The following is a 26,241-nucleotide window of genomic DNA, read 5'->3' on the forward strand; positions in this document are numbered from 1 at the left end:
AATTGTGGGTGTTATTCCTCTCCCAAGGAGTGCAGTGGTCATCACAACCTTCCCCAGAGCGTGACAAATGTGGGCTTTGCCAGCGATGCCCACATCTCCTTAAAGAATTATTTCAAAAACTTTCCATTCGCCCCACCTCACTGCAACCAATTTCCACAACACAGCATGAAGGTTGCAGACTGTGATATGTAATGGTCAATGTTTCTCTGCTCAACTCCATGATTTAATCCCATTTTCAGAAAGATTTTCGTGGTGGAACTTTATTTAAAACCTGTGATAAACACAAATTGAAGCAGATTGTCTCTGCAGTAAATTTATTCTTGAACAATTTCCAGACCAATAAATAACCAAGTTAATAGTGTTGTGCATTTTTCAATTTTAAATACAAGGATTAGAATCTATATATTACATATTTTTATATGTACATACAGTGCAAAGCCGAGACCATACCACACTCATCTGAGGAAGTGACTCTGAGCAAGTAACCAATCAACTTTGCAGCTACTGGTCATTTGTGGTTCGGAGTTTTTTGGGTCACAAGTTCAGCATTGGAATATTGCTTAAACTACGATGGGAGAGGTAAGTTGAAGAGATAAAGGAGTAGGCTTCTATGCTGGCAGAGAGTGTTTAGGCTGAATGGCCTGTTTCCATGTAGTGAAATCTGGTTCCACTTTGGTGCACTTCTGCATTGGAGTCATCCTGGTTGTGGAATGGAGCCAGGGAGTTTGTGGTTGACATCTGCCTCAGATGGTACGCGCTGCAGAGGTCAGAGGAGGCGTCCCTGGGCTTGCATCTTCACAGGATCGAGAACATACCTGCGCCAGTCTGTTTAAACTCTCACAATGAAGAATATCAACCACCTGATGAAGGGGCAGTGCTCCGAAAGCTAGTGCTTCCAAATAAACCCGTTGGACTATAACCTGGTGTTGTGTGACTTTTTAACTTCATTTTAAAAAAAACAGCATGTGTACAAGGCACTGGGAAAGGAAGGAGTGTGTAAAACTACAGAGACAGCTTGGAGCTGAATAAACGGTGGGTGGTCTGTGAGTGAGACCACAGTGCTAGCTTTACCCCTGTCCCTGTGTCACACTGTCACTTTGTGGCGTCAGTTTTGTCTTTGTTGGGGGATGTGAGAAGGACATCCCCAGACCCTTGTTCCTGTGTTGGTCTTGGTCCAGCATTGTGGGGAAACACCATGACAGAGGGGCGTGAGGGGAATGGAGCTGAACAATGGAACAATTGAGTTGTTGAGTACCACCCCACCCCACCCCGACCCCCAGTCCTGGGCCAAGCTCTCGTCAGCCAGACACTTAAGCAGTGGGTTCAGCCAAGGTCTGTGTGTATCACTGAAATACAGTGATGGGGCCACCAGTGATTTAGATTCAAGACACCTCTGTATGAAGAGATGGCTCAGGATTTGTAGTGGAGCCCTCTCTGGGATGTGACTTGAGCCTCCCCCCACCCCTCACCCCTTTCACCAATGGAGAAACGGCCAAAGCTTTCTCCCAGTTTTATTATTTGTGCAGTAAGTCTCTGGCTGTTGGGGGGTCTTGTTTCCAAATGGGTCCTAAGTTCACAACAAATTGGAGTCCAGAGAATGGGAATTCTTACCTGGGACCCCATCCCCCCGGGGACCCAGTGTGGTTCATAGGAAAGATGTTTGCAGGAGTCTTGAGCAAAGTGGGAGAGTTGTCGAATCCCTATAGTGTGGAAAAAGGCCATTTTGCCCATCGAGTCCACACTGAAATTCTGTAGAGCATCCCACTCAGCTCAGCCCCCTTCCCCTCTCTGTGTAAGCCTGCATTTCCCATGGTGAACCCACTTAGCCTGCACGTCCCTGGAGACTATGTGCAAATTAGCGTAGCCAATCCACCCTAACCTGCACATCTTTGGACTGTGGGAGGAGAGGGGACGAAACCCACGCAGACACGGGGAGAATGTGCAAACTCCACACAGACAGTTGCCCGAGGTAGGAATCGAGCCCAGGTCTCTGGTGCTGTGAGGTAGTTGAGCTAACCACTGAGCTACCCTGCTGGCCCATATTTGAAAGTGTATTTGATGGAGTACAGGATACAGAGTGGATTGGGAGAGAATGCTTCACCTGATGGGAGATTTCAGAACAAGCAGTTTAACATTTGATAATGAGGGATCAACCATTCAAATGAGGATCATTTACTCCTCACGTGGAATCTTTGTAACATGTCCTCTAACGGTGGGTCTACCAGAGCCATTGAGTGTTGTTTTTCAAGGTGGACGTAGATTCTGACTCAGCGGGAGGCAGGCAGGGAACTTCTGCTCAGATTAGCCTGACTGAATGGTGCAGCAACTTCGAGAGACCCAGTGGACAGCTCTCCACCCCAACATAACTCCTGGATGCTTTCTGCCCTGAAGTAACGTACAGCAGCTTTGAATAATTCTGTCGACCAAAGATCCAGAGTTGTTCGGAGATTGGAAAATTCCATTCACAGTTTCAGCGATCACAAATCAGGGCCACGGAATGCAGGGTTCCTCAAACAAGCAGGAAGAGACGGGGATTTTAAGGAAAAGTATCTCATGTGAGTGGGCTGTTGAACGAGAGATTTCACCAGCCTGGTGGGGGGGTGGAGGAAGAGAAGGTAATACCAACGGTTTCAGCATGCACAGGCAGCACTATTGGAATCCAGGTGACGGCGGAGATGTTGGGCAAAGTCAGCTTGAGATTGGGAGAGAACTTGGTCGGTGAGAGACTTTGGCAACCAGCCCTGGAAGAAGGAGATAAAATGTCATTTCATCAGTCAGATGGAGCACTGAACCAAGGCAGGGAACAAAGGGTGCATCAAGACTCCAAACAGTATTGCATGACCTGCCTTTCTCCCTGTGTCTTTGAATTGGACAGCACTGTCAGCCAATGGGTCATCTCCAGAATGTTCCTTCTGCTCCCATGCTTTCTCCCTGTGGACCTGCCTCTGCCTCTGACTCTGCTTCAAATATTCATCCAGGTTTCTCTCTCTCTCGAGAGAGAGAGTTACCAGTGAATCTCTTTCCACCTCCCGAAACAAGCCAGAAATGAAATTTCCCCCCACGACCCTCATCTCCCGTTGATGAGTTTTAAGATAAGTCAGTGATCTGTCCAGCTGCGGGGTGCAGGCTGCAGTGTGCCTGACCTGTCACTGAAACTGTTTCAGTGTAAAGCCAGAAATACCAGCAGCAGACCCAAGGACACTCAGTGACCCCCCTGACTCACAGCGCCTCCTCATGGTCACTGGGCTACATTCCTGAAACTCCCTGAATGTGGATCGATATTGTCTTCCTGACAGAGAGATTAGGGACGTGTGGCAAATACGCGTGGGGAGAAAACTGATGAGAATCTTACTTTCCATGATAAATTCAATATTGTAAAACCGCCCTGAAATAGAATCCCTTCGGTGTGGAAGCAGGCCATTCAGCCCATCGAGTGCAATACCGACCCTCCGAAGAACAGCCCACCCAGACCCACAATCCAACTCCATCCCTCTAACCCTGCAGTTCCCACGGCCAATCCACCTAACTTGCACATCTTTGGACTGTGGGAGGAAACCCACGCAGACACGGGGAGAATGTCCAAACTCCACACAGACAGTCACCTGAGGCTGGAATCGAACCCAGGTCCCTGGCGACTGTGAGAGGCCGTGCTGCTGCCCCTGAAATCGGGTGTGATTGGGCATCTTCCTGTGATGAGACTGACAGTAATGCTGCCCTGAATAAGCAGCCAGTTGTGCTAGCTAATGTACAGCATGCCTCTGAATCTTTTGAGAAGTCCAGATGATGTTTAATTTCGGGGAATCACTTTCCAAACAAGGATAGTCCATTCTTGGCTCCTCTGCATCAACTCTTATCACTTTTCCTTCATATTCTCTCATACCTCAGCCTATGCCATTATGATTTGGTCTGGTAAGGTACAATTGTCCTGAACATTTTTGTGTTGGGTAGAGCTCCTGATTTCTGCTCCCGTCCTACTGGAAGAAAAATGTTTTCCAATTTTATTCTTGAATGATCAGCTCCAGATTTAAAATTGTGCCCTCTTGTTTTTAATTTGACCATCCCGGCAGATAGTGTCTCTGCATCAACCATATCAAATCACCTTAAAAACTGAACAGTGGCAATCAGATCACCCCAAAATCACCTTACATTCAAGGGAATGTCCGTCATGTTTGTGTAACCCCTCCTCAGGATGAAACGCTCAAAATCACCTCCCATCACCACCTCAGAGGGAAATCCAACTCCTCAACCATCTCATACAATGTGAAATAGTCCAGGTATGAGAGTCATAGAGTCACAGAGATGTTTGGCATGGAAACAGACCCTTCAGTCCAACTCATCCATGCCGACCAGATATCCTAACCTAATCTAGTCCCATTTGCCAGCACCCGGCCCATATCCCTGTAAACCTTTCCTATTCATATACCCATCCAAATGCCTCTTAAATGCTGTAATTGTACCAGCCTCCACCACATCCTCTGGCAGCTCATTTCATACACGTACCACCCTCTGCGTGAAAAAGTTGCCCCTTAGGTCCCTTTTAAATCTTTCCCTTCTCACCCTAAACCTATGCCCTCTAGTTCTGGACTCTCCCCGGGAAAACACCTTGCCTATTTATCATATCCATGTTCTTCATGATTTTATAAACCTCTATAAGGTCTCCCTCAGTCTCCCACACTCCAGGGAAAAAAGTCCCAGCCTATTCAGCCTCCCCTATAGCTCAAACCCTCCAACCCCAGCAGCATCCTCATAAATGTTTTCTGAACCCTCTCAAATTTTGCAACATATTACCAATAGCTGGCAAGAATTGTTGTTTGAGTTCTTTCCACTGTTTTAATGTGGTTTCATCCTTTAATCTTGTGATTTAAAAAAACAAGTTGTTTCAAGCCTATGTACAACTTAGGAACGGTCAACTGCTAACATTTCATGAATGATTAGTTTAGTAATGCAACCCCATGCCTTGATCAATTCAATGGTCATTTAGAAAATCACATTCTTTACATGAAGCTGCAATGTATCTCTTGTTCCCAGCCACGTTTCAGCTCTTGGAGACATCACAGGTCTGCACTGGGGTAGTCCAGTCAATAGCGAGAGTGTGTCACCCCCCCCCATCTGACTCACCTTCAGATCAATGCTGAGTAGCCACGTGAACCTGGTCTTGGTTGGGTCTTCAGCAGTGGGCCGGAGGACAATACAAGTGGGTCCATTCTCTGCCCTGCAAGCACAATAAGGTGAAGTCAACAAACTCTCCCTGTATTTCGAAAAGAATCCCTCTTTTTTTTCGATTTGGATTTTTTTCTGTCAGGTGTACTGGAGTACAGGGGGTACAGAGACAAGTCTTCCAAGCTGCCTTCTCCAGCATCATGTTAGGATACAAAAGACAGGGTTAAAAACAGAAGTAGAAATAAAAGGAACAGCCAGAAGATAAGGAAACATCCAGATCACTCTGCCCGCCTCTGCTCCTTGAGATAAACAAAGCCACAAAGTCCACCCCTCAGTCTGTGAACAATGATGTGGAGGAACTGGTGTTGGATTGGGGTGGACAAAGTTAAAAAAATCACACAACACCAGGTTATAGTCCAACAGGTTTGTCTGCGTGGGTTTCCTCCCACAATCCAAAGATATGCAGGCCAGGTGAATTGGCCATGGTAAATTGCCCAGAGTGTTAGGTGCATTAGTCAGGGGTAAATACAGGGGAGTGAGCCTGGGTGGGTTACTGTTCGGAGGGTCAGTGTAGACTGTTGGGCCAAAGGGTCTGTTTCCATACTGTAGGGAATCTAATCTAATCTAATTTGGAAGCACTAGCTTTTAGAGCGCCACTCCTTCATTAGGTAGCTGTGGAGCAGGACCATAAAACACAAAATTCATAGCAAATTTATAGCAAAATCTTTTGCTGTAAATTCTGTGTCTTCTATCCTGCTCCACAACCACCTGATGAAGGGGCAGCGCTCCGAAAGCTAGTGCTTCCAAATGAACCTGTTGGACTATAACCTGGTGTTGTGTGATTTTTAAATCAGTGAACAATGACAAATGAGATGTGTGGCAGCAGTTTGGGGAGGGGGGGGGGGGGGGGGGGCGGGAACTGAGTGTCCAAGGATTATCACTAGCCACACTTGAGAAGGAGGCTTTGTGTGTGCACTTCCCATTGACACTGCATCATCTCGAATGTATGAACCCTGTCACCCATTTGCACTTCATGTCACCTCAGGCTGCCAATAATCATTTACATTGTTCCTTCAGGATGTCGGTTTGTTCACCGAGCTGGAAGATTCATTTTCAGACGTTTCGCCACCAGACTAGGTAACATCATCAGTGAGCCTCCGGAAGCTTCATCGCTGAAGATGTTACCTAGTCTGGTGACGAAACGTCTGAAAATGAACCTTCCAGCTCCGCAATCAAACTTACATCCAGAACCTCAACCTGAGCTAATTGCTTCTTCAAAAGAGTGAAACATCCCAGAATAATTCTCAATCAATCCAGCTACATCACAGAGCCACCATCACCAATGCTACATTTGTTTGAACTGTTTGGTTTTGAGAGGAGTGTCTAAAGGTGGAAAGAGCGATGGAGGTGGGGAGAAGATAACTCCAAAGGTTCATGCTTGTATTGGCTCTGAGTATCGTTGTGTCTGGACCGATGTCTGAGTTAGCTCAAGGATGTATTGAAGGCAGGGCACGGGTTGTGGCACAGGACGGTGGAGTGGACACAGCTCTTTTTGAGCTGTTGGATGACCATACACAGACACTGAGCTCACAGGGAAGTGCGTTCACTCCCTGGCACCTGTAGCCGAGGGCGAGGGTGACCACCCTCTCTGAAGGAGTGCAGAGATCTGCAAGAGCCACAGGGCTGGAGGTGCTGAAGGATATTCTCAGAGTGTGTGCTCAGCCAGGGCAGAGTGAATGGGGACGTAGACAGTGGATATGACAGCCACTCTGCAGAAACTGCTTCCGAAGCTGAAATGCACAAGACATTGGGTAACTTCCTGAATTGAGAACCAATGGTTAATCTGGTAACACCAACTCACCATGAATAAAAGCAACAAGCAGAGGAACATTGCAGAGAGCGAGTCATAGCACAATGCAATTATTAACTGGTAGCACACTTTGCCGTTCAGTTAGGACTCAGTGAGGAACTGGGCCACAAACATGGAGTCATTTCTTCTGAAGGTCTCTTGGAGGACTATTGCCGAAATTCCTGACACAATCTGTTCCATGTCTACCACTGGGAAACAGGACAGCAGGTGTCGATGTAATAATTTGACCTTTCAAGCCATGAAAAGTTCTCCAAAAATGAGTGCCAATGTACACACCAAATCTGAAAGGGAACCATGAATGTGGACAGTGACCATTTTCAAATGCCGTCACCATCATCTGACACCAACAGCGAGTTTGCCGAAAATATCTGCGCATCTCCGTAAGACAGCCCAGATCACCTTACTTCAGTATCTTGGATGCAATTATAAACCACCTGTCAGGTACAACACAACACTCACCTTCAACAGTCGCAGCATGGATTATAAGCCATGATGTGGAGGTGCCAGTGTTGGACTGGGATGGACAAGGTCAGAAGGCACAAGACACCAGATTATAGTCCAAGCTCATTTGAAATCACAAGCTTTCAGAGCCCTGCTCCTTTGTGAGGTGAATTATAAGAGCAGGGAGATAATTTTGGAGGTGTCCAGGACTTGGGGTTAGGTCACAGCTGGAGGACTATGTGCAGTTCTGGTCCCCACACTACAGGAAGGATGGGATTGGACTGGAGAAGGTACCCAGTGGATTCACCAGAATGTTGCTTGGGATGGACCATTTGAGCGATGAAGCAAGTCTGGATAAGCTTGGATTGCAGCAGAGAAGGCTGAGCAGGGACCTTATAGGGTGAGTAACACTGTGTGTGGCATGGACAGGCTGAAAAGAAAACAGCTGTTCTCCTCAGTGGGAAGTGAATGATTAGGAAAAGTGAAATCCAGGAGGTTTAGAGGCAAGTTCAGGAAAGGCTTTTCCTTTCAGGTGGTGCTGGGGATCTGGAATGCATTGCCTGGGAGGGTAGTTGAGGCAGGTGTTAGAGATGAAAATGTGTTGCTGGAAAAGCACAGCAGGTCAGGCAGCATCCAAGGAACAGGAGAATCAACGTTTCGGGCATGAGCCCTTCTTCAGGTGTTAGAGATGCCCATATTTGACAGACACAAGATGTCTGCCAGCTAAACTGTCCCTCTGCTCCTGCACAAAATGGCTGACAAGTGGTTATACAGAACCAAAAGCCTGCTCCCGCACTGAAGGGCTCTTTTGAGAAGCTGTTATTCTGAGGTAAAAGGAAGCCTTGCACAAACAACTGCAAGAAGATTTGTTGGAGACAGTTTGATAAGAGGTGTCCAAGGACAGACAGTTTGAAGATTTGGAACAAACATTGAAGGGGAAAGTAAACTCCTGCAAAAACCAAACACAGATGACCTCACGGTGTTTCTGCTCATTAAAATCTGGAGGATCAAACAAGTAAATCGGTTCTTGACATGATGATAGTGATTGATCGTAGTCTCATTAATGAAAGGATGTTATCCCATGACATGAGCAGAGTTCGTTCGGACAAGGGCTGTTAATTGCCCAGAAGACAATCAGCCTAACTTGTCCTGAAGCTTTGGAAAGAGCAGATCATGGCACTTTGCAGCAATTAGTTTTTTTTAAAATTATTCACAATGTTAAGAAATAGGTTCTTATTAAAGGTTCTTCAGATAATCTCAGAGATAGATTTCAACGTAATTGTAAATGCACATATATAACAAAACACAAAGATCACTGAAAGCATGAGAGGAAAAGATTCAAACAGAGATGTGAAAGTTAATTGATCTCGGGAAACGTTTCTTTATCACTAAAGTAATGCCTGGAAGAAACAAATTGCTCATAACTCATGAGCTAAAGAGTGCTAACAGGAGGGGTCGATATAAACCTTTACATATAACCAACTTTATAATAGAAAAGATATTACATATCTTTTCGCAATCAGTAAGAACCGACTGTCTATTGTATTTTTTACAATTCGGATAGTGGGAAAACATAAGAGGAGGGACAGAATTGGATAGAGATAGCTAGTAAATATAGTGAACAACAGGCTTTAAAGGGTCCTCAGCGATAAGCAAGTCTGGCACATGTCTGAAGGAGGACAGCCAGAAATTTGGAATGCAAATTAGAAGGATGCAAGGAAAGGCCTGGTGATTACAATGTCTGTTAAACATCAGGAGATCATGGGAACCTAGGGCTGTCCATAGGCATGTCCCTCATTGATTAGGTGTTTCCCTGGATTAGAATAAGGGGAAGAGCACAGTTGTATGTGATTATAGTAACATAAAATGTGTAAAAGCATCACATCCCACTGTGAAATCCAGAGTGTATTGACCTCTCTTCCAAACTGAGCTAAAGATTAAGGGGATAGCGGCATCCTTACGTCAAAGCTAGATTCAGGGCGGTGGGAGTGGGGGCAATCTGTGACCCTCTCCCTGCTTGAATAGAGACTGAATTCTGCCTGCCTAAAGAAGCTTTGTTCTTGGCCTAGGGGTTTCACTCCTTCAGCTGGTAACCTCCCAACCTTTAACAAGTAACCGGATGAGAACATGGAGTATCATAAATTCAAGGCTACGGGCCCAGGGCTGGAAAGTGAGATAAGTAGTGATAGGTCGGCACAGGCTTGATGGGCCGTAGGCCCTCATTGTACGATTCGACGATAGTACTGTTCCTATTCATTCACTTATGAGCTAAAATACTGAAGCTGTCCATCTGGGTATCCCAACAACTTCAGAAGAACCTGATCAGTGGGTTGAGAAATGGCGTGGCCTTGTGCACCATGAGCCACAGACTTCGGGTTCAAGTGGGAACTGATCAATTCCTGACTGAACTGGAAGAGTTTTGAGTTTGATGCACCAAGTTTACAAGCAGGCTCTGAAAGTGAATGGTTGAAAGGTCTGACACTGAGGGTAAAATTGGCTGCTTCAGTGTCCAGGAGCATTCCTCACTCTCGGGAGGAGGGACCACATTGATCTCTGTCTGGGTAAACCAGTATGTGCAAGGAGAGACATTTGTAAACCATCTGCTCAGTATCACTGAAGGAAAACACACGAGTTACCTTGAACTCATCAGGGCATTTGGCAAGAATACCAGTGAGTAAGGGTTTAATCTCCATGGCACCATCTCAAATAATTGGTGCCCACTTGCCAATCAATCAGCACTCTCCTCTCTGATATGTTACATTACGTTCTCTTCTGAATGGTCCTGATGAGTGTCAGAGCAAAGGCTTGGACAAACTGGGTGTTCCTCCTGCAATCCCCCCTGAAGGAGAGTTCTCTGCTTTATATGGATACCGCCAGCTGTCAAAAACAGTACTGCCCAGTCTGTGCCAGACACCTGGGAGCTGGCAGAGAGCTTGGTTCTTGGGAGTGAACCTAACCAGACGATGTAGGGTAGAGAAGGTTAAACCCCAGGGTTACCTGGTGATGTGGGGGTTAGAGCTGGTTAAAACCCAGAGTTACCTGGTGATGTGGTGTTTAGTGAAGGTTAAAACCCAGGGTTACCTGGCAATGTGGGGGTTAGAGATGGTTAAAACCCAGGGTTACCTGGTAATGTGGGGGTTAGAGCTGGTTAAAACCCAGAGTTACCTGGTGATGTGGTGTTTAGTGAAGGTTAAAACCCAGGGTTACCTGGCAATGTGGGGGTTAGAGATGGTTAAAACCCAGGGTTACCTGGCAATGTGGGGGTTAGAGATGGTTAAAACCCAGGGTTACCTGGTGATGTGGGGGTTAGAGATGGTTAAAACCCAGGGTTACCTGGTGATGTGGTGTTTAGTGAAGGTTAAATCCCAGTGTTACCTGGTGATATGGGTGTAGCGAAGGTTAAACCCCAGTATTACCTAACGATGCCATCTTGCCTGGGCATCATGTCTGAGTGGGTAGACATTCCAGCCAGGAAACATGTCGAGCCCCGTCTCTTGGCATAGCGCACGCTCACAAAATCCCTGGAGCTGACCAGGTTGCCTGCAGCCTCCGTGGAAACCTCGTGAGTCAGCATTGTTTCCTTGTTGATCTTTTTCAGGATCTGAGAAGGAGAAAATACGATGTTTGAGCTTGCACAGACAGACAGACAGAGAGAGAGAGCAAGAGAGAGAGAGAGAGAGAAATTTCTCTGTTTGAGAAATTCTCATCTCTCCAGATCTCTGCCCCTCCCACCTCCTGGGTCCCTTTTAAAGTGACTCCCTACCTACTGTATCTGTTGGGGACCAGAGCAAATCCCCTGGAACTATTTTAAGAAAGTCAAACTCCTCAGCACTAAGCAAAACACAATTTGTTTAAACACTATAGTTAAAACACAAGCAAAAGAAAGAATAACTCCACTCTATTTTAGATTACTTACAGTGGGGAAACAGGCCCTTCAAGTCCACACCGACCCTCTGAAAAGCAACCCACCCAGACCCATTCCCCTACATTTACCCTGTCACGTAACACTACAGGCAATTTAGCATGGCCAATTCACCTAACCTACACATTTTTGGACTGTGGGAGCAAACCCGCACATAGAATGTGCAAACTCCACACAGACAGTCACCTGAGGCAGGAATTGAACCCGGGTCTCTGGCGCTGTGAGGCAGCAGTGCTAACCACCATGCCACTGTGCCGCCCATATGGAAAACCTAACTGAATAATAGATACAAGAACTATTACTAACTAACCGTTCCAATACAGTGACATCCCACAAACACATGTCTTGGCAAAAAAGCATAAACAGAAAAACAGGTTTGTCTCCCAGGTAACCCAACAGCAGAGAGAACCCCTCACTTCTCACTGTAACCGAGAAAAGAAAAAGATAACTTCTACTTCCAGCCCACAACAGGCAATGGCTTAAAGCTAAACCTAAAACCTAAAAAAACCCTCCAAATCCTGATCTGTGAGAGCTGGCTACACCCAGCCAGGCTGCTTTTATTGTTCCAACTTTACAAAAAACCCCAAGGCCCCACCAGCTGTTTACTCTAGTGATTTTGGTAAACTGCCCAGTACCTCTGCCTTACAACCTCTCCACACACAAAAAAAAAGGTCAAAATAACCTTGTGACCCCACAGCATCGTCACACATCAAAAACCCTCTCAACTTTGCAAAGGCCCCTCCTCACTGAACTCCGGTGCCTGAGCACAATTCTCACTTCACTTCAGCCTTGGTTGAAGGTGCCCTCAGTGTGGTGGATATGAATGACCTGACAGTCCATACCTCGGCGTTAAGGGTGGGTCAGCACTGGGGAGAATAGCAAAGTGGCATCCCTTGCATGTCAGCATTGATGGGGCATGGCACGAATCAAGACAAAGGTGCCAGAGTGAAAAACAACAATGAAACAACTTCTTTTTGATGAAAATAAACTGCCCTCTGAGGAGTTGATTCCTTTCAGTTTCCAGTTTATATGAAGATGGACTTTAATCTTAAGAATTACATTATTTCTTTATTTTTTCTTATTATGTGAAGATAATGCTTAACATTTTAACTTGGTTGTTTTTTATCATTTTGTCCCGAAGTTTGTACCTAAGCCTCTCCTTATTGTCAGTACACCTGACAATAAAAGATCCAAACCTTAATCCTCCAAGACCCAATCCTGATTCTGCTCCAACTACAACGCAGTATTACGACAATCAGTGGTGATGTGAAGGTGGCACCTATCTCCGCTGTGAGCTTCTCACTTGGTCTTGCCTTCTGCAACTCGGGGGGGGGAGCTGACTGTGAAACTCCGACAGGAGCAGTCGATGCCTCCAAGACATTGACAAACAGTGAAGCTGACTCAAGGGACAGACCACGACAGCCCCTACACTGTGCTCAGCCATGGGACCGTGGGCAGGTGGTTTGTTTGTTTTTGTGGCGTCGAGTTAAGGGATCAATGTCAGCCTGGAGACGCTGAGGACTCCCAGCTCTTCTGACAAATGGCAACCACGCGATGTGTGGGATCCACCCAACCAGTGCAGGGAGTGTGCTGGAAGCCTGGACCTCAGGCTGTGCTGCACTCCCTCAGTCGTGCACAGGTGTGGCAGCCTGGAGCGATGTGCTCAAAGCCCTGACCCAGATCATTTCCTGAACTTGTATTAAAGTGCTCTGATACTTCAATTTCACAACAAACGATCAAGTGGATTTAATGATCACTACCACCATTGCAACCCTGGAGAATAATGACCACTGGAGGTTGGTTTTTGGCCTTGGCACAGTTTGAAAAACCCAGTTGTGAAGGTTCCCTTGTGAAACACCTTACCTTCACCTGTTTAACGTTTGGGTTCCACTCTCCCATCTGTTCCACCTTGTCAAACAGCTCACTGTACAGCAGGTCTGACGATTTGTCCATCACAACCTCAAGCTTGAAGACCTTGCCAATATCTGGAAGCGTTTTGCTCTGGACTTTATCACCGTTGGCCTGTTGAGGATTCATAGCGCTCGGTTCAGCTCTCAGTCAATGAAACAGGCAAAGGAAGAGGCTGCACTGTCCTAGCCCCCCCCTCCCCCCCATGGAGACTACAACCCAATCTTGGGACAGCCCTGCCCCTTCAATGCTCTGTACCTGCCCTGCTTCCATATCCAGGGTGCCTTTCCCTCATCGGGAATGTCTCTCAGTCTGGGGGAAAATGACTCAGATCTGGTCATCTCAGCTTTTGGAGCCTTTCTGAGTGAGTGATCCAGATCATGGCCAGCTTTTGTATGAGAAAGACGCCCTGTGGCTTAACAACACCACGCTGGCTCCGCACCTGGTCAGACTCAGGCAGCGAGATGGGTCTCAGGATGTGGGGAGTATCAGATCAGCCATGAGTGGCTCAAGGGGCCGAATGGCCTCCTCCTGCTCCTATCTCCGATGATCTCACGTATCTACAATCCTGCTCTGAGATTCGGGAGAGGGGGCAGTCATGAGACAGTTGTGTGGCAGGTTTGTTTTGCGTCATGACTTTTATCCTCTTTGGAAACTGTGCAGATGTGTGTGTGTGTGTGTATGTGTTGGACCCACAGCCAGTCTGAGTCAGGCTCCTGAGCCACAGGGTTTCCCTTAGTGATTGTGAAGCCAGTGCAACTCTGTCCCGAATTCTGGCACATTAGCCAAAACCCAGGAGCACTCCTAGTCTGAGCCAGAGGTTCTGCTCCTTCAGCACCTCGGTTTATCAACACTCTCTCGGCATCCCATGGATCTCCTCTCAGCCTGAGCATAGTCCCTGTCACAGCACTTGGGAGTGAAGGAATGGCCCAAGCTCTGCCTCCTGGTTATTGCAAATGGACATGGACCCCAGGGTGAGGCCCTTCATTCAGGGGAAGGATTGAATGAGTCAGTTTTCCCCAAGAGAGGAGAAGGCCTGGGGAGACGTGATGGATATCTCCAAATCCTGAAGGGCCTGGATGGAGAGAGGACCCGTTCCCACTGGGGAAGCAGAGGGCACTGTTTTCGAGGGTGAACCCTAGAAGCACAGCATTTCACACAGCGAATGCCTCTGTCCTGTCTGGGAGGGTGGCCAAGGTAGGGTCAACAGAAAGACTCACTAGCACATTGGATGTCAATGGAAACGACAGGCAGGATTACTAGGAAAAGGCAGGAGCTTGGCACTGTATTGGAATGCAGAGAGGGCCGATGGGCTGAATGGCCTCCTTCTGTCATTCTACAAAGGACCTTGTTTTGTGCTGACTCCCCATACTTTAGCAATTTTACTGAGCTACATGAACGAGCTGATCACCAGGACTGTGTCCTTCTGTTAAAGGAAGGCTTTCGCTGAACAGAAGTAAGAGACCAGAACTCACCACTTCGATTTCAGACTTCCATCCACTTGTGTCCTGCAGAATGGAGATAGATTTGTGCAGAGCTTCTTCACCCTGTTTAATGTAAGCCATCTCTGCCTCAGAATACGGCTTCTCTTCAAAACAGCAAGCTAATTTCAGGGGATGGGGGAGGCAGACACAGAAAGCACACCAAAGTGAATCAAAGCAGATGGTCATGCTTAGTTTTGGAAATCCTTATGTGTTTAGTGTTGCAAAGACCTCGAGTCTTGTTCTGATCCCATCCGATGTGCAGCTCAGATCTCCCAGAACGAAACCTGGCTTGATAGATCATCTTTTTTTCCTTCTTACTCATTTCATTAATCAATCACTGAGATATATTCACGCAAGGTGACAGATTTGCTTTTGCAACAGAAGGGATGTTGAAATAAATGGGAAATATGACCCAAGCTATCTAAATATGGAAGGTAGCTGTCATGGTCTTTAAATGCTCAGCAAAGCAGAGTTCCAACCTGTTTCCCAACACTATCCGTTGCTGACGTTCAAGACCAGGGAAATGATAGCCCTGTCTCAACTCTTTGGGCTCCAATTCAGAAATTACCAACAGTTTCTTTGCTATGGACTGCAGGGAACAATTTCACACAAACTTTTCAAGTCGGCTGACATGAAATTTTTGTCACCACTCTGAGAGCCTAAGCTTTCTCAGTTCTCAAAAGTTACAGATTTCCAACCAAACCTTCCTGATTTGTAACTTACACAAACCCAACACCCCTCTGCTGAGGTACTGTATCCCCTGAACTGTTCCAGAGTCGTTCTGAGAGAGAAATTAATCTTCCTTCTCAACTCAACTCAGGTGCCTTGTCAAATGAAATGTTAAAATAAACCTGCTCATCCTTGATTCCTCTGAAAACTGAAAACAAAGCGAATGTTTATTCCAGTGGTCAACCCAATAAACATCTTTCCATTAACGCCGCAGGGCTCTGCAATCACCTGCTTTTGGAAAAATGCAGGCTTTCGGTCATCACTGTGAAATGATTCTGAGCTGCTTTCCTCAGGAGACCCTTCACAGAAATAACCAACTTCCAAAAAAATGATATTAAGAAAGAACTTATGCACCATTCATCACAGTACATTTGTAAATATCATTTGCAATGTCTATAAATGCAACATCAGTTGGCGCCAAGTCTCCCCTGTATCTGGCATTGCCCACAGCTAGCATTGGTATCAGACCTGAGGTTCTGTTGCCCTGTTGGGGCAATAATGTGGGAAATTCTCTTCCCCCTCCTCTGCACTGTGCCACCAATTCATTTCCTAATGCTGGTGAGGACCTGCAGATGCAAAGGCTTTCCAGTCGATTGCCCTTCCTCATGGGGTTTTCACACTGAGCCTATAGTGGAGTGACTGGGGATGAGAGTGACGGTCTATTTGGAGAGTCCGTCAGGAGGTACCCAGTGCTGCCATTCTCTTCCCCCACTACCCTGCAATTCCTCATCCAATTCCTCATCCAATCACCCTCTGAAAATTGCTTCACAGTTTCTCACTCAGACTGCTCGCTTACTACTCAAGCCCGTGGGCTAAGTTATTGTCAGGCAGTTCTCCCAATGATTGTCAGCAAATACTGTAACAGGCCATTCGTTCCATCTGTTGCCTCTCCTGTCTCCTCTTCATCTCTCCCTGCCAGCACACCCTTCTATTGCTTTCTCTCAGAACTGCCTTGTGATATTTCTCCAGTGACCCACCCCTTTGGCTTCTCATCTGCCTGAGCCTTTCCTCATCGCTGTCACTTCTCCATCCTGTTGTCAGTCGCATGTCAATGTCCATTGCACCTTCTGACATCCTGTGAGCTACTTGTTGTTTTAGAGACTTTTGGTTACAGAGTCATAGAGATGAAACAGACCCTTCGGTCCAACTCTTCCATACCGACCAGATACCCCAACCTAATCTAGTCCCATTTGCCAGCACCCGGCCCATATCCCTCCAAACCCTTCCCATTCATATACCCATCCAAATGCCTCTTAAATGTTGCAATTGTACCAGCCTCCACCACATCCTCTGGCAGCTCATTCCATACACGTACCACCCTCTGTGTGAAAAAGTTGCCCCTTAGGTCTCTTTTATATCTTTCCCCTCTCACCCTAAACCTATGGCCTCTAGTTCTGGACTCCCCAATCCCAGGGAAAAGACTTTGTCTATTTATACTATCCATGCCCCTCATGATTTAATAAACCTCTATAAGGTCACCCCTCAGCCTCCGACACTCCAGGGAAAAACAGCCCCAGCCTGTTCAGTCTCTCCCTACAGCTCAACTCCTCCAGCCCTGGCAACATCCTTGTAAATCTTTTCTGAACCCTTTCAAGTTTCACAACATCTTTCCGATAGGGAGGAGACCAGAATTGCACGCAATATTCCAACAGTGGCCTAACCAATGTCCTGTACATCCGCAACATGACCTCCCAACTCTTGTATTCAAAACTCTGACCAATAAAGGAAAGCATACCAAACGCCTTCTCCATTATCCTATCGACCTGTGACCCCACTTTCAAGGAGCTATGAACCTGAACTCCAAGGTCTCTGTTCAGCTACACTCCCATTAAGTGTAAAGTGTAGTCAGGCAAACAATCCATCCATATTTCGCTTCACTTTGCTGACTTTCAGCTCTCTCGCTGTGCACGCTCAGATCAGAGCTGCTGTTTTCTTTTGCAAACGTGTATTGGTGCTTTCATGATTTGTGTATGAGCCCTCCCCCCTCCCTTTGCTGCTCTCGCCTTTTATTTTCATTATCTGAAGAGGACATGGTCCCCTTATCACTCTGAACAAAATGCACCACCCCACTCACCATCCTGAATTGGAAATCTCTCGCCAATCTTTCACTGTAGCTGGGTCAAACTCCTGGAATTCCCTCCCTCAGGGCATTGTGGGTCTACCTGAAGCGCACAGAGTACAGCGGTTCTAGGAGGCAGCTCACTCCCACCTTCTCAAAAGGGTAATAGGGATGGGCAATAGATGCTGGGCCCAACCAGTGATCGAAGAGTTAATCGGAAAAAAAACTATGCTGCTTATAAAGTGAATATTCCGCAAAGTGTGTGAATGTGCAGTTTTTCACAGCTTTATCAATTTGCTCTGAGTTGAACGTTTAAGATGAACGCACAAGGTGAAATCACAGTTAAAACGTCAAATGTAAAAGATTGAACAGTGGTACTCACAGATGAGGGAGCTCCTCCTCTGAACCTGGCGAACCCATGAACTGGCTCCTTGATTCTGAACGCTGAGTTGATGGAGTGTATGTCCGAGAGCTGCCACAGCAGTGTGCCTCAAACCTAAAGGGCCAAAACATCGAGTGGCTCTGACTTTAAGCTCAGACTCTCCCACACCCAAGATTCAGCAAGGTCGACGACAGCTTACACTGTCACAGGCCGGACATAGTGACTGAGTGCCAGCCCTGCGATAGCTTCCTCCAGCCACTGGGATTGGGCCCTGTTGAAACAGGGACCATTGGAAGCACAGTCCAGAGAACAGAGCACTGGCAACACAAACACCTCTCCACATCCCATCTGAATGTGTCTGTTTGTGAGTCAGAAAGCTGTGGTTTTATGCTAGACCCTTCCTTCCTTGAGGATATTACGGGACAGTGTTATTCCAGCTTAAATTAATCCTGTTGGGATCCAATAAAGTGAACTGTATTTGAACCTGACAGTGGGAATGTGAGCTAGAGGATCAGTCATGATCATATCGAATGATAGCATGGGCTGGAAGGGCCAAATGGCCTACTCTTGCTCATCCTTTGTGTGTTTCTACTCCTCACGTCTCTTCACCATGCTATCAAGATTGAGGCTGACCTTTGATCCTAACTGAGCGAATGTGTTCCTGTCATCGTAAAATTTCCAATTGACTCCCTGCACCCACGGGGGTTTCTCTCGGGGCAGGATGCAGAGGCTGGGAGATGTCCCTGTCCCATGGGTGTTGGAGAGACCATAGCTTTCATTTCAGAGAGACCGAACTCAATAGGGACCACGTGTACTGAATCCCTTCAACAGAATTTGGGACAGTTTTCCAATTGGAAGATGCTGTCCCCCACCAGTCTGCATACAGAGAAAACCATTGACCAGGCCACTTGGATATTCTCAGGTAACCATCTGGTCAGGGTCAGAGGTGCCAGGTGTGGGAGATTCTCACCAACATGAGCTGATGGCATTTAATGGCACATATACAGCCCTTGCAATAGGACTGCAATTAATTGGCACAACACTTATGCACTTCAATGACATGTTCGGACACTATTGGCAGCAGTTATCAAATTAATTTGGCAGCTACAGCTCCTTTTGCAGGGAAAGCCAAGTGAGAGTCCTTCGTCTGATTAATTACAATGAATGTACAGTACTTTTAAAAGCCTAAAATAATTATTCACAGTGTCAAAATCCCCTGGGCTCCTGAAGCATTGCAAAAAAAGCCAACTCCCAAATCTACGGCTGGTTCCTCAGCTCCTTTGAAAATCTGTGCTTGCTTCTACATGTGTGCAGTGTCACAGATCCAAGATTGAAAGTGTTGCCACTGGAGGGTCAGGGACAGTGAATTTTCCCACGTACCTGTCAGAGTGCGGACGTGCTGGTAAGAGATGGCTGCGCAGAGCTTGAAGGTGGCTGGGATCATCGTGGACCTCGTTCACTTTGTCACTGCGGTCTTCTGATATTCTCTGTCAGTTGTCTCCTTTTATACACCCACTGTGGAGGATATGCTGTGGTGCCAGACCCTGACTTTATGGGTGTCACCAGAACAATATCAAGTACACTCCTGACGGCAATGCGATAAAGACAGGAACATTCATCAAATTAACTGGTGCAATACATCAAGCTGTCACAAAGGGTTAAGGTGCATCCTGACAGTGTACATCCCAGTATTTCTTTCTGAAGGTCCAGCATTAATGAGGAATCGGCTTTTCCTTCTTATTTTCTGACAAATGTTACATGTGATCAGAAAATGTGCGACACTGTGAGACATTTACAGCACTGTCATTCACTCACTCACTCACTCACTCACTCACTCACAGGGAGTCACTGATTAAGCCAGTATTTACTGCCCATCCCCTAATTGCCCAGAGGGCAGTTAAGAGACAACTACGTTGCTGTGGGTCTGGAGTCACATGTAGGCCAGACCAGGTAAGGATGGCAGTTTCCTTCCCGAAAGGACATCAGTGATCCAGATGGGGTTTTCTACCAATTGACAATGGATTCCTGGTCATCATTCGACTGTTGATTCTAGATGTTTTTTGAATTCAAATTCCAAGATCTGCCATAGCAGGATTCAAACTCAGGAACCCACAATATTACTTGGGTCTCTGGATTAACAGTCCAGTGGGAATAGCATAAAGCCATTGCCTCCCCATTAGAGGGAAGGTGCCTCCTGTTATCCCAGATAAACACAGTGGCTGTATCTTATGAGTGTTTTTGGCTGAATGGGAGTTGTTTTGGGTTTTTTGGAAGCATTACCAAATGTGTCTCATAAACTACCAACCTACAGCATCCCTCTTGTCTAATCCTACCCCTAACACTATTCCCAGAACAACCCATCACTGTTCAGATAACGACAAGAGCATAAGACATAGGAGTGGAATTGAGGCCATTCAGCCCATTGAGTCTGCTCTGTCATTCAATCATGGCTGATAAGTTTCTCAACCCCATTCTCCTACTTTCTCCCCATAATCTTTGATCCCTTTGATACTCAAGAACCTATCTATCTCCGTCTGAAGTATAGTCAATGAACTGGCCTGCTGTGTCTGATAATGAGATAACTTCCTGCTTCCTTGCTGCAGTGTTTTGCTGGGGCTGCTTGGTTGGCAGATTGTGAGCAAGGATGCCTGTCAGCTCAGGTGTAAATGTTGCCTGTGCAGAGTTGACCTGAGTTGTATGCTGGCACATTGACCCAGTGGTTAGCACAGTCGCCAGGGACCCAGGTTTGATTCCACTGTGGGGCCACAGTCTGTGTGGAGTTTGCACAGTCTCCCTGTGTCTGTGGGGGTTAAGGTGGATTGGCCATGCTAAACTGCCCCACAGTGTCCAGGGCTGTGCCGGCTAGGTGGGTTAGCCACGGGAAATGTGGGGTTGTGCCACATTTCCCATGGCTAATTGAAAGGACAGTGTGGATCATTGCCTCCCTCCACACATTCAGCTGTTCAGCTGTTGACATGCCGCACTCCCCAGGCGAAGCCAACGAGTCTGAAGAACTCTGTGTGGATTTCAGCCAACTGAAAGTGACAGCTCCTTTCACACCTCAGGGACCGTACACAAGTCTTGCATCACTTGTCATTTCTGCTATCACTTTGGGTCAGTCTGGAGCCATTCCAATGAGTGATGGATGATCATACACCAGGGATAGCCTTGACTTATTCCGGCTATACACACTCAGTTCACACCCTGGCCTTCAGATAAGGATCTTTTCAATAACCGCATGTATTTTGAACAAACATTTCCAAATCCAGTGCTGATGCATTGTGTTCTTGAGGCTTTTTAGTCCAAATTCCAGAAATACAAGAGATTGAAGTCATGCAAGACACGTTCAAAATGAACTTAGGGGAATGACAACAACAGAGGAGCAAGGTGTTTCAGGTGTGACTGTGGCATGGTTAGCTGTCGATAATGGTGTGGTTAAACTCTGGTTACTAGCCATCACCTGGACAATCCCCCTTTCAGTGACAGCTCTGGGGGGGGGGGGCAACATCCTGCAATAGGCTTCCCAAAGCTCCATCCACCACGTGGACTGTACTGTACTCTCTGCCTCAGTCAGGCAGAGACAATCCTCTCCCACAGCTGGGGAAGGAAACGCAAATCCAGAAGGACCCCAGACAAACTTAAAAGAAGCTGAACTACCAAACCAAGTCTCAAGCAAAGCAAATGGTACCTCCTGAGCAAGATCATCCAAGTGTTCAGGATGTTAACAGGAAACCACAGGAAGGGAGGGAGAGGTTTCAAACTCTTTTCTACAAAAGCAACAGTGGATGCAGGATCTGATGTTCCTTTTAAATCTGAAGGATTTTCTGAAGCAAGGGTCTGAAGGGATATGAATCAAAGGCAGGTGTGTAGACAGCACGGTGGCTCAGGGGTTAGCACTGATGCCTCACAGCGCCAGAGACCCGGGTTCAATGTCTGTGTGGAGTTTGCACGTTCTCCCCGTGTCTGAGTGGGTTTCCCCCAGGTGCTCCGGTTTCCTCCCACAGTCCAAAGGTGTGCAGGTTAAGGTGGATGGGCCATTCTAAACTTCACACAGTTCAGGGATGTGTAGGTTAAGTGGGTCAGCCAGGGGAAATGCAGGATTACAGAGATAGATTAGGGATTAGGGCTAGGTGGGATGTTCTTCAGAGGGTTGGTGTGGACACAATGGGCCGAATGGCTTGTTTCCACACTGTAGCAATTCTATGATGTAAATATGGAGTTGAGCCACATTAGGCATGATCTCCTTGAATGGGGGAATCGGCTGGAGGGGCTGAACGGCCTACTCCTATGTTATTGGTGTCAAAAAGACATGTTCTGCCCTGTGGGGCCCACAGGTTGTGAAACATTCAGTGTGTCCAGCAAGACTTTCACTTCTGACTCAGATTACACCGTCAACCGTTCCTCGTAATGAGATGGGGAAACATCTGGTGTCTTGGGCAGAAACCTTTGTTGACACAATCAGGGATCATTTCCTGAGACAGTATGTTGGTGAGTTTGCCGGGGCTATGGGATTTTAAAAGATCTCCTCATTCTCTGTAAGCATTCCTACTGGGTGAGTATCTATCCAGCTGTGATCATCAGCCTCTCCCATGTAGCTTGAAGGACTGGCAAATGTACTGAGGAGACAATGACCTGTCATAAACAAAGAGGTCCCCAAGGAAAGCAGTGTCCAACAGAAAGTGGCCATGTGTTTTATGGTCATTCCAGGAAAGATACAGGTCAGAACAAAGCAATATCGGCTGACCAGAAATGTGAAGAGGGAAACGTGATTACCAAATTTTTAAAAACACACATTCCGCTAATGCTCTGCGGGGGGGGGGGGGGGGTGTAACTCATGGGCAAACAGGGATTAAAGGGGAACATCAGCAAGTTTTTAACCTGGATTTCCAGAATAGTGGTACAATGATCTCCTAATGCTATACAATCAATCAACCAATCAGAGAAAGGAATTTTCCCAGACAGCAGATCAGGAAGTAAGAGGCACTGAAATTCCATCACTTTTGAAATGAGGTCTCTCAGAGAGCAAAATAAACCTTTGGGACCCAGCCACGAGTTAAAAATACATAATCGCAAAGAAGTCTACTTTAAAATATGAAACGTGAGGGGAGGGCTTTGTCACCATATATCTAAGATGAGACGCTCAGTTGTGATTCTGATTTGGTGGCAACCAGCTCACTCCCATCTGACTGACCAATTCCCTGCGCAGACTGTCAAAGTCAGTCAGCAGAATGCTTCATCGCCAGAACTTTCCAACAAACACTTGGCTGGTGGGGAGAAGGGCAGGGCCTGTGAGATGCTTCACGTACACCCGGTCAGTCTGCACCACTCTACTGCCCTCAAAGCAGTGGCTGGGTGAGGGGAGAGGGAGATGGTCACACATCTCCTTCCTGGAATGTACATTTGCAAAGCAAGTCTGGAGGGAGATGCGATGGCTTTTATCGAGATTCAACCCGAGGACCTCCGTGACACAGGATTCTGTGCTCCCCGGTCTGTTCCTTAGGATTCCACACCCAGACAAGCATTGACTGCTCCTGGAGGACTCGGTGAAAGATTCTCATTGGTCTGTCTGAGACTTGTTGGTCTTCCAGAGCCAGGAGATGACCCTGACTGAGTATTACAGACCGAGACATCCCAAAGTCCAGGACTACGTACAGAGGGACTCACTCAGGCTTGGAGCAGATGCTGTCAAGGTGCAGTGGGGGACGACCACTGTCTGAGGCCTTTCTGCTGAAGGGAAATAGGAGTCCATTCAGACCCTCAAATATTTGTAAGTATGGCTGTGTAGAAGTAAGAACCGCCTTGAGTTTGTTGTTGGACAGAGTCAAATTCCAGCATTTGTTTATTCCTTCATGTCCCACTGTCCAGAACTGAACTGCATTGGTGACGATGTATATATACATATATATATACGTAAAGATTTTTTTATGATTAAAGTATATTTTTAAACAAAACAAAGAGACAGCGATAGTTGTAAAGAGGACCATGCCATCACCCCAGATGGAGAGCAGTGATTGGTGCTTCTGTGAGGTTGGGGAGAGGGGTTTCCTGAAGAAGGGCCTGTGCCCGAAACGTCGAATCTCCTGTTCCCTGGATGCTGCCTGACCTGCTGTGCTGTTCCAGCAATAAAGTTTCAACTTTGATCTCCAGCATCTGCAGACCTCACTTTCTCCTCGAGGGGTTTGAGCTGAGCAGTGATAATAGTGATGAGTGGGAGGGGAAGGTGATGTGGTGGGGCAGGAGTGGTCTCAGAACAGAAACAACTGTGCCCAAAGACAGGTCCCCCCCCGGGGAACAAGGGGCACTGTAACAAGTTCACAAGTGACAGATCCTTTCCGCCAACTCCCAAAATAAACACCAGCCCGTGACTCACCGAGATAATCTTTGAGTTGGTGCTGGTTTTTTTTCAAAGTAGCAGGTCGTGTGGCTTTCCAGTTGCTTGTTTGTTTCGACTGGTACTTCAAGTGGATAGCTGGAGGAGTGGAGGGTTTCGCTCAGCGACAGTGGTGTGCAGTCCTTGAGTAAGTACTGTAGCTCTTGGGGAGCGAACTTGGTGTGGAATGCCTCAGTCCCTGTTATTCAGATTCAGAATCATGGCCCAGGGGCTGCTATCATTAAAGCCCCCCCGCCCTCAGTTATCTCAACACAGGCCGCAAAGTAAGCAGCTTTGGCGTCAAACGTTTTCAAGATACAACTCGGCTGCACAAAGAAGCCTTTGGAACTGTAGCCAATTCTCTCTCTTCTCCCACCCGTTTCTCAGGAACACTGCAGGGTCAGCTGGACCGTTTATCTTCCAGGACCGGAGCTGCAAAGAATGTTATCAGCTTCCACACCAAGGGATTCTTTGTGTCTCTTGTCGAACAGACCTCCTTTGAAAATTGTTACCAAGTCCCCTTGATATTTGTGAAACAAGGGGAATTGACACAGGAGCAGAGCGTGGGCGCAGGGGCAGTGAATCTATAGGCAGTTGTCCTACAACGCCGTAGTTGGGTTCCAGTGAAACCTCACTGAATACAAAATCACTTAATAGAAATAATGAGGCCAATGGGAAAAGTGGCGTTAGGGGCAGAGCAGTAAAAAATATCACTCACGCTCGCTCAAAAATCACCCAAAAGTCTAATACAGCGTATCGCCCAGTCTGAATGAAGGTATACACCATATTTATCAGTGAAACAAAAGGAAATCTAGCACAGTACATTTAAAAAGTATTGTTAATGCAGGGACACAGGCTCATCATGGTGTGTAAGGTAGACTCCTTCATTTCGAAACAAGCTCCATCACAGATCCTCCTCTTCCCCTCAAAACACTTGGTAATATTCAGCTTCTCTGTCAGTGTTATAGCCTTTACTTTGGCTTAACCGCCTGCAATTTCATCACCAGGACCCTTCCTGCTAACATTCTTGTCACTATGCCCTTCCATTTTTTTTCAAAAAAGAGACAGGCTGCACCTTTCACAGGAGGTTGCTCACTGTAAACTCTCAGAAAGCTGCTCTGTCTGTAGCTGACATCGTGCATATGCAGAACAAAGCACATGAAACCATACCAGCTGGAATTGCGCTATTGCACTGCACTGTCCTCCTCTATACATCTAGTCACCTCCTGAAAGAATTCAATCATATTTGTACGTATTTGGCTTGATGGATTATTGTCACATGTACCGAGGTACAGTGAAAAGTATTGTTTTGTGTGCTATCCAAACAAATCATACCTTGCATAAGTGCATCAGGGTTACAGAGCAGAATGTAGAATATACTGTTACAGCTACAGAGAAGGTGCAGAGACAGATCTAATACATGAGAGGTCCATTCATCAGTCTGTTAACAGAGGGAAAGAAGCTGCAATCTGTTGGTAAGTGTTTTCAAACACTTGTACCTTCTCCACGGTGGAAGAGAGTGTGTCTGGAGTGGGAGGGGTATCCGATTATGTCGGCTGCTTTCCTGAGGCAGTGGGGAGGAGGGCTGATTTTCCTAATGGACTGTGCTGCATTCACGATTCTCTGTAATTTCTTGCAGTCTTGGGCAGGGGCAGTTGCTGTACCAAAACTCTGATGTATCCAGACAGGAAGCTTTCTACGGTATACCAAAAATTGGTCAGAGTCATTGTGGACGTGTGAACTTTCCTGAGCCTTCTGAGGAAGGAGATGGTTTTTTGACTGTGGCACCGATGTCAATGGTGCAGGAGAGGTTGTTGGTGATGTTTACTCTTTAGAACTTGAAGCTCTTGACCAACTCCACCACAGCACTACTGACACAAACAGGACCACATGCTGCACTCTGGTTCCTGAAGTTG

General features: G+C 46.7%; 1 protein-coding gene across 1 annotated transcript; it reads right to left on the bottom strand.

Moving 5' to 3' along the window:
- Positions 1-287: 287 nt before the first annotated feature.
- Positions 288-24,460, bottom strand: LOC122543228 (steroidogenic acute regulatory protein, mitochondrial). Its single transcript, XM_087984472.1, has 8 exons — positions 24,326-24,460; positions 19,336-19,540; positions 17,956-18,069; positions 14,777-14,904; positions 13,257-13,415; positions 10,888-11,072; positions 5,119-5,212; positions 288-2,741 (listed from the first exon to the last, which is right to left on the bottom strand). The coding sequence occupies exons 2-8, from the start codon at positions 19,397-19,399 to the stop codon at positions 2,631-2,633; spliced, it is 855 nt and encodes a 284-aa protein (XP_087840598.1). The 5' UTR covers positions 19,400-19,540; positions 24,326-24,460; the 3' UTR covers positions 288-2,630.
- Positions 24,461-26,241: the final 1,781 nt, after the last annotated feature.

The sequence above is a fragment of the Chiloscyllium plagiosum genome, unplaced genomic scaffold (genome assembly GCF_037043375.1).
Source record: "Chiloscyllium plagiosum isolate Xiang-an unplaced genomic scaffold, Cpla_swu_hap1 HiC_scaffold_48, whole genome shotgun sequence".
Lineage (NCBI taxonomy): Eukaryota > Metazoa > Chordata > Chondrichthyes > Orectolobiformes > Hemiscylliidae > Chiloscyllium > Chiloscyllium plagiosum.

What these genes read in the sequence shown, in the direction of transcription:
- LOC122543228 (XM_087984472.1), bottom strand. Translation starts at nt 19,399, where the DNA reads ATGATCCCAGCCACCTTCAAGCTCTGCGCAGCCATCTCTTACCAGCAC. An exon ending in GGAAGTCTGAAATCGAAGTG is followed by an intron (nt 13,416 to 14,776) that starts GTGAGTTCTGGT and finishes AATCCTCAACAG; the next exon opens with GCCAACGGTGATAAAGTCCA. An exon ending in TACTCAGCATTGATCTGAAG is followed by an intron (nt 2,742 to 5,118) that starts GTGAGTCAGATG and finishes TCCTTCTTCCAG; the next exon opens with GGCTGGTTGCCAAAGTCTCT.